Genomic DNA, 11474 nt, shown 5'->3' on the forward strand with positions numbered 1-11474 from the left:
GATCATTTTGATCCCACGGGGTGAGATCTTGCGTGGAGCCCCAGATCGAGGGGGATTATCAGTGGTCTTGTATGTCTTCCATTTTCTAATATTTGCTCCCACAGTTGATTTCTTCACACTAAGCTGCTTACCTATTGCAGATTCAGTCTTCCCAGCCTGGTGCGGGTCTACAATTTTGTTTCTGGTGTCCTTTGACAGCTCTTTGGTCTTGGCCATGGTGGAGTTTGGAGTGTGACTGTTTGAGGTTGTGGACAGGTGTCTTTTATACTGATAACAAGTTCAAACAGATGCCATTAATACAGGTAACCAGTGGAGGACAGAGGAGCCTCTTAAAGAAGAAGTTACAGGTCTGTGAGAGCCAGAAATCTTGCTTGTTTGTAGGTGACCAAATACTTATTTTACTGAGGAATTTACCAATTAATTCTTTAAAAATCCAATGTGTATCCAAATACAATGTGATTTTCTGGATTTTTTTTTTCTCATTTTGTCTCTCATAGTTGAGGTATACCTATGATGAAAATTACAGACCTTTTTAAGTGGGAGAACTTGCACAATTGGTGGCTGACTAAATACTTTTTTGCCCCACTGTATATACACACATCACACACACACAAGATTTGTCAAGCAAAACAAATAGAAGAATAATAACAAATTGGTGCAACCAGCTGAATCCATTGTGAAATCTGCACGTGGAAATCTTTCATCCTCATGCAAAAATCCCAGTGGTGTGAATTCCTGTTGAAATGAGTACGTCACATAATGTTACTGTGATTGTACCTTAAAGGGTCATGAAACCCCCTCGTTTCAGCACTGGTTAGTTCTCACCACAGTTTTAAAAAATGCTAAAAAAGTGGGTGTGGTGTGGTGTGCAGCGGAGCAGAGGAGGGGGAAGAGGGGAGACAGACGACACCACACACAGCTTAGTGTTCAGACAGTTTCATTTCGCTCCCATCGAGTTAAAAACACAAATAAATGCACAGCCATTTGCACTCTGCATCGAAAACAAATGAACGCGCTGTTGCACCTCTGAGAACTTTTAAGGCTTATTCTGTGGTGTTATATAAGCCTTTTGACGGGTTGTGTCACAGAGCTGTAAAAACGGTTATGCTCATCAAGTGAATGAATCGCGTTTGTGCCGAACTCTTATTACAAAGCAAAAACAAACGCTCTCCTTCCAATCGAACCATTAACGTTTCTCTCAGTTAATGTACGCAGTCTCACAGTCTGAAACGTCTGTCATAGCAAATCAACACATGCTGTTGTGAATAATTAAGCAAAGCCTCTTCTCATAGGATAAGAACACGCAGTCTCATGAATAATTTATTAGACACCGACACGTCATCGATGTACTATAGTCCATTGCCGCGTCACAAATTGGGACGTCAACACAATGTAGATTTTAAACCCGGAAGATGAAAATAGTGCAAAAAAGCTTAAAATTAACTCAAATTAACAGTTTTCTCCAACAGTTAAAATTATTGGATGCTAACGTTGTCTTCTATGATGTGCAACACAAACACCTCTGCTAAACTCTCAGAAAAAGTAGTCTGGGGTTTCATGACCCTTTAAGGGTCAGAGAGTGTAAGAGTAATCAGGAAAAACACATTTATAACTTGATGAAGACACAATCAGTGAGGCACTTTCACACATGATGACTGTAGATATCTAGATGGTTTGAGTTTTGCTTTGGTGATGGTGAGCTGTTTGTGTGTGTGTCAAATGTGAATAGCTGCTTGTTAATCTGCACATTTAATCGGGCCTCAGGGAAGACCACAAGCCGTGACTACATCTGCAGTCATGTGTTTGGCATTCTCTACAGCATAATGCTGCTGTCTCGAGAGAAAATGCCACCAGTTTATTACTGTGTAAAGTTAAGGCTAAAATATACAGTTCAGAACATACTACTGAACTTCTGTGAAGGAAATGCACAAGCTTATTTGAATTGATCCTTCATTTACTATTTTGTGTACCCAAAAAAAATAAAAATAATCCAGACAAGAAACTCCATATTAAAGGAATCATTCCACAATATATATTTTATTAAATAACATAAAAATATTTTTTCTTTTTTAATAAATCTGCAAAAATGTCAACAATTCTGTGTTTTTCTGTCAATATGGGGTGCTGTGTGTACATTAATGAGGAAAAAAAATTTACTTAAATGATTTTAGCAAATGGCTGCAATATAACAGAGTGAAAAATTTAAGGGGGTCTGAATACTTTCCGTACCCACTGTATATTGAGTGAATCAGATGCTTGACAGTTGTACCAACCATATGACTTTTATTTATTGGTCATTTTGTTTTCCATGGATGGCCATTAGTGCAGAAAATATAAAAAACAACAAAACTTTAATAATATAAATTAAAGTCATTGTATAATTTGTATAATTGATAAAAAGTGCCTTGATTTTCATGTTGTTGATGAAAAAACAATAAAGACAACTTTCCAGCAAGATTAAAAAAGTAATTCCCACTTGGTTATATACACATCATTGAGGGTACGTTGTTTAATGTTTGTGTGAAAGGTTTTTTTATTATATAAAAAAAGATTTAAGTAAATTTTCTGTTAGTTTTAGTCTGATCAGTGGTGTGTGCCAGCGTTATTCTCATTAACTTAAAATAAAAACCATTTGAAAAAAAGCATTAACTGATGTGAAATAAAATATTAACATTTATTTATTTATATTTATATTTATTATTATTATACATATATTTAATTTCAGCTAGTTGCAAACGGCAACATTTCTTAAAACATTTTTTTTTTTAAAAAGACGAACCAAAAAAATTCATAACTTTAATTCAAATTAAAATGAAATCAGAAAATGTAAAAATAAAATCTAATGAAAATTTTATTAAAAATATTAACAAAAATAATATAGATCAATAGTATAATAGTACAATGGTAAAATAGTATATCAATGATAAAAGTAATAAAAATATTTTATTAATAATATTATACAATTTTAATCAGTAATAAAGCAAGTTAGTTCGTTTGAGTTTCCCTCTTTTCTTCACTTTCAAATGGCTTGTAAAAGTGCAGTTCGGTGTCAAGCAATTGTTCATTTGAGTTTTCCCTCTTTTCCTCTGATTTCTTGGCTTTCAAATAGCTTGAAAAAGTGCCGTGCACATTTTACTTTCACTTTCAAATCAGCGTATATCACCATATCACGTAATCACCATATATGCCTAATAAAATAACAAATTACTTAGGCTACACAAAGTTTAAATAGGTATATAAAACTGAGAATCGGCAAACACTGTGGAACCAAATAAATAAGAAATATAGAATGTTTATTAGCAAAACTAATAAGAAAGCTTGGAGGCACGGCATATACACCTTGATGTAAAATAAAATAAACAAAGTTTAAATAAAGTAATCAGTAAACACTGTGGAACCAAATAAATAAGAAACAAATGTTTAAAAAAAACTTCCAGTCAATAGGCTTTTCAAAATCTAAAATATTGCCAAACAGGTGCCTTTGCATTTCCTTTCTAAACAATCTTCTGCCATCATCTTGTCTTTCTCACCTCACTCTTGTCAGTCAGCTCAACTCGCTCTCCTCACGTGATAAATAAAATCTGACTCCTGCTCCATGATGCACTGTCATTCGCGCACGGTTCGGCACGCTGCATTTAGCGTTTAGTTTTTAAAAGTGTCTATCCTCTAACTGAACTAGGCTAAATTATTTTTGTTACTATAAAAAAATCTAAACGACGGTGGGGGGCGGTGCTGCGGTAGGCAAATGACGTAACCGAAAACACCGTCTATAGCAGCAAACCTAGTCTTCACTGCATCAAAATATATTATTTTTGATTGTGGTTGTGTTGTTACTGTGGGCTATAAAATTCAGATGCTCTGACCTGCTGTGTGTGTGTGTGTGTGTGTGTGTGTGTGTGTGTGTTCGTGTCTAGGTTGCAGGACAAGGTCCAGGAAACGATTGAATCTCTGCGACTTGCTGGGATCAAGGTGTGGGTGTTGACCGGTGACAAGCATGAGACGGCGGTTAGCGTGAGCCTCTCTTGTGGTCACTTCCATCGCACCATGAACATCCTGGAGCTCGTGCAGCAGAAATCAGACCGCGAGTGTGCCGAGCAGCTCCGCAGACTAGCCCGCAGGTACAACACCTTAGCGCACCCTTTCTGTGAGATTTCAAGCCCTGTTTATACTCCCTTTCATTCAGAGTGGCATTTCACACAAGCATGATACCAAGATAGCGCCGCTGAGTTCGGATGTCGTCCAGGTCGCTCCACTTAGATTGTGCTTTTATTTACTTTTGTACTTTCTTTTGCTCTCTCTTTTTACACACATATTGTCTGCACTGATCACTTACAACAAAAGAACACTTTTGGACATTGGACACCGCTACACTAACCTGTTTCAGGACACTTTATCCTCCAACCCATCGTGGCCATCTGAGATTCTCCGGAACGCCGAGATGAACAATTGCCACTTGAATAACCCACCGCGGCGACGGATTAAGAAACACTGCGGGAAGTGTGCTGGGATTCGCAACAGACTGAGGAAAAGAGCACACGGCCCTCCTCTGCCAAGCATTCTGCTTGCCAATGTCCAATCCTTAGAGAATAAGTTGGACGATCTTAGAGCCAGGATAAGTTTCCAACGGGACATTAGGGACTGTAACACCCTTTGTTTGTCTGAAACATGGCTAACGACCTTGGTCCCGGACACTGCCTTTAACGCCGTCTGATAACTTCTCTGTTTTAAGCATGGACAGAACAGCCGAGGCCCGGTAAATCCAAAGGTGGTGGAGTGTGTTTCATGATTAACAACAAATGGTGTGACCCCAGGAATATCTCCACTCTGCCGCGCTCCTGCTCGCCTCATCTGGAACATTTATCCATTAATTGCCGCCCATTCTATTTGCCCCAGGAGTTTTCATCAATCGTTGTTACTGCTGTTTACATTCCACCACAGGCAGACACCAGCTTGGCTTTGTCTAAGCTTCACGATGTGCTCAGCGGTTACATTAACAAACATCCTGACGCTGCTTTTATCATCGCGGGGGACTTTAACAAAGCCAACCTCAGGCAGGTCATGCCGAACTTTTATCAACATATATCCTGTCCAACCAGAGGTCCGAATACACTGGATCATTGCTACTCTCAGTTTAAGAATGCCTACAAAGCTCGCTCACTACCGGCTTTTGGCAAATCGGACCATGCCGCCATTTTCCTCACACCGGAATATAAACAAAAGCTTGTTCAAGGACCCCCGGTGCAGAGAGTAGTGACACGCTGGTCCTCCCACTCAGAAGTTATGCTACACTCTTGATGATGTCGACTGGGACATGTTCCGAGCTAGTTCATCTGACGTCAGCGAGTTCACAGATGTAGCATTAAGCTTTGTAAACACGCTAACCGAACAAGCAACAGATACAAAAACTGTAAGGACCTTCTCAAATCAAAAACGTGAGTGGACAGAACAATCCGTGCCGCAGTAAACAAACGCACTGTTTACTATACAACGCCGGTCTGTCGTCGGGGAACATGAATGAGTACAAAGCATCGTGCTATGATCTCCAACGGGCGGTAAGAGCCGCCAAACTCCGATACAGGGAACGAATAGAGTCTCATTTTCAGCTCAATGACTCTCGACGCATGTGGCAGGGACTGAGAACCATCTGTACCTTTGGAAATAAATCCTCTGCAGCTGTGAGAGCAGACCCGTCGCTGGCTGACGAGTTAAACTCTTTCTACAGCCGCTTTGAATGCAATCGAGGCAGCACGACTCTGCTGATCAGCGCGTCAGGATGCTGCAGACAGAGCAGCGATAATCATGTAATCACTGTGTCGGAGGACGAGGTTCGGGGGGCCCTAAAGCGAATGGACGTCAGGAAAGCAGCAGGTCCTGATGGGATTTCTGGCCGTGTTCTGAGGTCCTGTGCTGATCAGCTCGCTGGTTTGTTTACATCCATCTTTAATGAGTCCCTTGCTACCTCGGTGGTTCCCACCCCCTTTAAAAAATCTATCATCATCCCTGTGCCTAAGAACAATAACCCCTCTTGCCTGAATGACTATCTTCCAGTTGCCCTCACGTCAATAGTCATGAAGGTCTTTGAGAAACTTATAAAGAACAACATTTGCTCCTCCATCCCTGATACTTTGGACCCTCTTCAGTTTGCCTATCGCCCCAACAGATCTACTGAAGATACCATCTCTCACGTCCTGCACTCTTCCCTCATGCACATTGATAGCAGCAATGGGAACAATGTAAAGCTGCTATTCATCGACTATAGCTCAGCTTTCAATAACTATAGTCCCCATCAAGCTAGCTACTAAACTCTTGGACCTTGGCCTGAATTCTTCACTCTGCAACTGGATTCTAGATTTCCTCACTAGTAGACCTCAAGTGGTGAAAGTAGGCCAGTTCACCTCCAACTCCATCACCCTGAACATGGGAGCTCCACAGGGCTGTGTCCTGAGTCCTCTGCTCTACTCTCTCTACACCCATGACTGCGTGTCTTCCCACAGCTCCACATCTATCATCAAATTTGCTGATGATACTGTGGTTCTGGGCCTCATTTCCAACAACAATGAGGCCGCATACTTGGATGAGGTAGAGAAAGTCACATTATGGTGCCACGACAATTGTCTCTCAATGAATGTGAGTAAAACTAAAGAGCTGATTGTGGACTTCAGGAAGCGACAGCAGCGGCCCTATACTCCTCTTATGATCAGTGGGACCCCAGTGGAGAGGGTGAGCAGCTTCAAGTACCTTGGTGTAAACATCTCCGAGGACCTGACTTGGACTTCAGTGTATCTCAGTGTGGTATGGGAACAGCTCCAGTCAAGACTGCAAAGCCCTGCAGAGAGTTGTGTGCTTAGCTGAGCGCATCTCAGGGTCTGCTCTCCCCTCTCTACAGGACATCTACCTCAAACGCTGCAAAAGCAGAGCTGTTAAAATCATCAAGGACTCAACCTCCCTGGTAACGGTCTTTTCATTTTGTTGCCATCTGGTAAGCGCTTTCGTAGCCTGATGGCAAAAACCGAGAGACTTAGGAGGAGCTTCTTCCCCCAGGCCATCAGGTGCCTAAACTCAAACTCAGTCCCTTAACACCAACATGACTTCACTTAATTATCAGTAAGACACTTAATATATTGACATTGTCACTTGCACTCAGCAATTTCTGTAATATTTTATTTATTTTCTTTTTTACCCCTATTGCTGCTATGTAACTACCCTGTACAACCTGTTTGCACATTCTTCTCTTGTACATTCCTGCTCATCATAAATATGTAGGACTGATTGTTTGAGATAGGTGTGATGTGTGCCTGTGTTTGTGCAGGATCAAAGAGGATCATGTGATCCAGCATGGGCTGGTCGTGGACGGGGCCAGCCTTTCCCTGGCTCTGCGGGAACATGAGAAACTCTTCATGGAGGTGTGTAAGAACTGCTCGGCGGTGCTCTGCTGCAGAATGGCACCTCTCCAGAAAGCCAAGGTGAGTCACCTAACACCTTGTGTCCGATTGTTGACGTTTCACTCTATCCTCACGAGGCCAGAGGTCATGCACACTAATATGGCCGGTCCCTGCTAAATTGCCCCACATTGGCCTGTTGTTTTCACACTGTTTTCCTGTTTGGCACTGTATAAATACAGGTGACTTGACTTGTTCTCATAGCGCTGGTGTTAACGGCTGCGGTGTGTTTGGCAGGTGGTGAGACTGTTGAAGACTTCTCCTGAGAAGCCTATTACATTAGCCATCGGAGATGGAGCCAACGACGTCAGTATGATCCAAGAGGCTCACGTTGGTATTGGTAGGTGCCGAACAGGAGAAGATGTGGCGTGCAATTCAAATGTCTTCCGATCACGCTAACAGAATGAAACTCCACACAGGAATCATGGGCAAAGAAGGAAGACAAGCCGTAAGAAACAGCGACTATGCAATCGCCAGGTTCAAGTTCCTTGCCAAATTGCTGCTTGTGCACGGCCATTTCTACTATATTAGAATAGCAACCCTTGTGCAATACTTTTTCTACAAGGTACGTTGGGAGCTGTTTGTGTTGCTTTCAGGCTGGGAGTGATTGTTGCTGGAGATTTGCGTTTTAATGACGCTCTGTTTTGTTTTCTTGTAGAATGTGTGCTTTATTACTCCCCAGTTTTTATACCAGTTCTTCTGTTTGTTCTCACAACAAGTAAGTGTCTCTCCCTGACATATATCAATGTAGTACGTTACTCAAGACGTGGACACATTCACATTTTTGCTGTTGCTTACTTTTAGAAATCAGCAGAAGTCAGTTAAGTCTGGAGGCTTCAGTTTGACCTTTGACACTGTGCGTGATCGTAGTCCCGTTTCATTTTTAGTGTGGATGCTTAACATGCTCTCTTGTGCTTTGCAGACCCTTTATGACAGCGTGTATCTGACGCTGTATAATATCTGCTTCACCTCTCTGCCCATACTGGTATACAGTCTGTTTGAGCAGCTGGTGCATCCACATGTTCTGCAGAGCAAACCAGCACTTTACAGGTACAGCATCAGGAGAAGAGCTCAAGTGCAGAGCTTCCCAACCCTGATCCTAGAGACCCCTCAACAGTACAGTACACACTGCCGTTCTCTACTGGGGCTGTCAACAGGACTGACAAATTAGTTTTTGTTTTTTTCACTGAAAGATTTGCAAAACTCGTATTTATTTATTTATTTAGGGGAAAAGAATAGTGAAAACCAGATTTTTAAATCACAAGTCCACAAAACGGCAAAAATAGTTTCGTAATAAAGTGAATAAAATGAGCAAACCAAAGATTAAACCAACTCTCTCAGGACAGTTCCAGTGTTAATTTTATTTAAAGTTTTGTCAATAATTCAATAATTCAAGTCAATAATTCATCATGTCTTATATCATATTTCATTGTTGTCACTGTTATTATTGTTTTTCTTTTTAAATAATTATATTTCTATTTAAATATATTTTTATTTTAGTTTTAGTAAATTTAGAACCAGGGTCATATTGTTTGAAATAAAATAAACATTACCTGAAAAAAAAAAAATAAACTTTATTTTCATTTCCTCATTTTCGTTTAGTTTAAGTTGAAGTACTAAAATAACTATAACTAAATAAAAACTATTTTTATTAAACGGATTGTTCTGGTCCTTGATTCTGATTGGCTGAGCCGCGTTCGAAGCTGTTGTAAATTACTCTACAAGTGCGCACCTTTGTTTACTTCTGTGTGTTGTTCGGCAACCACTTTGTTGGAGCCACAACTGATTCTGAGGAGCTACATTGTTTGGTGGAAGAATACTGTTTTTATTATCATTACACTTTATTTGCTCTGTTTTATTCTGTGAAAACTTACTACGTATATGGAATAACCGTTTTATAAAAGCAATAAGCCCCGTGAAACCGTGATTTACAGTGAATTTATAACAGCTGAGGGGGTTTTAGGCACTCGGCTTCGTGTCGTACCTAACAACGCCCCTTAGCTGTTATAAATTCACTGTAAACCACGGCTTCACGAGGCTTATTGCTTTAATACATATTTAAAAACAAACTAAAATTAATAAAAATGACAAAAATACACAACAAAATTACAAAAATTGTACAATTTAAATGAAAACAAAAAATATATAAAAAAGAAAAAACGGTTACACTTTACTTGAAGGGGTGTGCATAAGACTGACATGACACCTTCATAATCATGATATGACACCTACATAATCATGGCATGACACATGTCATGAATATGAAGGGTTTTTTATGCATGTTTATGACAACTGTCATTAAGTGTCATTCGCTCAGTTATGTAATTTTTAATGCAAAGATGACATTGTTTGAGATGTCTTTGTTATGGGCTATGGTTAGGGGTAAGGGTAGGGGTGGGGTTAGGGTTAGGTCAAATAATGTCATATTTGCATTAAAAATGACATAACTGAGCGAATGACAGTTGTCATAAACATGCATAAAACCTCCTTCATATTCATAACATGTGTCATGTCATGATTATGAAGGTGACATGTCAATCTTATGCACACCCCTTCAAGTAAAGTGTTACCGAAAAAACTATAATAGTATATCAGGATGCTAAAATTACACTGTTTAGTACTTCAACTTACAACTTATTTTATTTCAGTTCTCATTTTTTAGCTTTATTTCAATTATTTACAGTTATTTTTAATAGTTTAAGTTAACAGTTACAACAACAACAAAAAGTACCTGCACCAAAAGTAAATGGGGGTCAGTTTTAATTTAATGTTGGCTGTAATGGGAATATGAGCCTGTTTTGTTGTTTTATTTTCCCCACAAATCAGGATTAAATTATGTTCTTTCCCTTCATCAGAGACATCAGTAAAAACTCCCTGCTGTCCTTCAAAACCTTCTTGTACTGGACTTTCCTGGGCTTCTGCCACGCCTTCGTCTTCTTCTTTGGCTCCTACATCCTGATGGGAGAAGACACCACACTGATGGGAAACGGACAGGTCAGCGTCTCTCCAGCGTCACTTCCTTCTTCTCTCCTCTTCTCTTATTCACGCTCATGTGTGTCTGTGGCAGGACTGTTATTGTGCTAGCATGAAAGTTGTCTTTGATATCCTCCACAAAGCAGCATTCTGTATAGATCTCAGAGATGCTCTCTGAATGATTCAGCTAGAAGCGCTTAAGGTAATGAATGCACTTAGTGAGACGTTAACAATGTTAGTGACTATTGATTAACTCCAGCTTACAGACACAAAGCCTCAATCGTCCAACTAATTACACCGTTATCTGGCACATTTGTACCGTACTGTTGGCTTTTACTACTTATCCATATTCTCTCTCTTTTTCTGCTTCTCTCTTTCTCTTTCTTGCCGTGCATGCTCTCAGATTTTGCGAGCTAACAGGCAACTGGTAAGAGTTGACTGGATTCCAGTTGATGCATGTGTCCTCTCTAATGAGCAGCTGTCTCTCTGGTTTGGTTTCGCTGCCCGCTGTATGAGCGGCTCTGATCTCTATTCTTTTGATACTCTGTCATCATGAACCAATGGCGGCTTGATGGTTTTTAAAATTAAATTTTGGCGATTCATTTACACGACAACGGCATTTTACAGGCCTGAAAATGCAAACTTTTGAAAACTCGTTTCAAAGTGCACATTTTTTGAAAATGATACCATTATCATCTGTGTAAACTACCAAAATAAAATTATAATAATAATAACATGAATTTGTGAAAACGTTGACGTGCTTTTCACATGTTCGGTGTATAAGTATGTGCACAGGTGTGAAGTGTTTATGTACAAAGTGCCATTGCCATCTACTGGCCTGGCATGAATAATACAGGATTTTTAGTCATTTTTGCGTATCTGTGAAACGGTTGTCGTCTGTGCACAAAACTTTTCAAAAATGCAAAGAAAAAACTTTTCTGCACCCCTTTTAGTGCGTCGTTGTCGTGTAAACGTACCCTTTGTTTGAGATTGTTACACCCGTTCGTTCTTCCATTCTGCTTGAAAGTATATCAGGCACTTAAAGCCATAAACTCTCTGATT

General features: G+C 40.0%; 1 protein-coding gene across 1 annotated transcript in view; it reads left to right on the forward strand.

Moving 5' to 3' along the window:
* Positions 1-10968, forward strand: part of LOC107550661 (probable phospholipid-transporting ATPase IF) — a 54979-nt gene extending 44011 nt beyond the window's left edge. The window contains exons 19-26 of the mRNA XM_016231999.1: positions 3915-4118; positions 7310-7463; positions 7677-7779; positions 7859-8004; positions 8098-8157; positions 8362-8489; positions 10295-10433; positions 10816-10968. Of these exons, the coding sequence (XP_016087485.1) occupies positions 3915-4118; positions 7310-7463; positions 7677-7779; positions 7859-8004; positions 8098-8157; positions 8362-8489; positions 10295-10433; positions 10816-10968 (1087 nt within the window). The remainder of the gene's footprint in view (positions 1-3914; positions 4119-7309; positions 7464-7676; positions 7780-7858; positions 8005-8097; positions 8158-8361; positions 8490-10294; positions 10434-10815) is intronic.
* The last annotated feature ends 506 nt before the right edge of the window (positions 10969-11474 follow it).

The sequence above is a fragment of the Sinocyclocheilus grahami genome, unplaced genomic scaffold, assembly GCF_001515645.1.
Source record: "Sinocyclocheilus grahami isolate Dianchi unplaced genomic scaffold, SAMN03320097.WGS_v1.1 scaffold405.1, whole genome shotgun sequence".
NCBI lineage: Eukaryota > Metazoa > Chordata > Actinopteri > Cypriniformes > Cyprinidae > Sinocyclocheilus > Sinocyclocheilus grahami.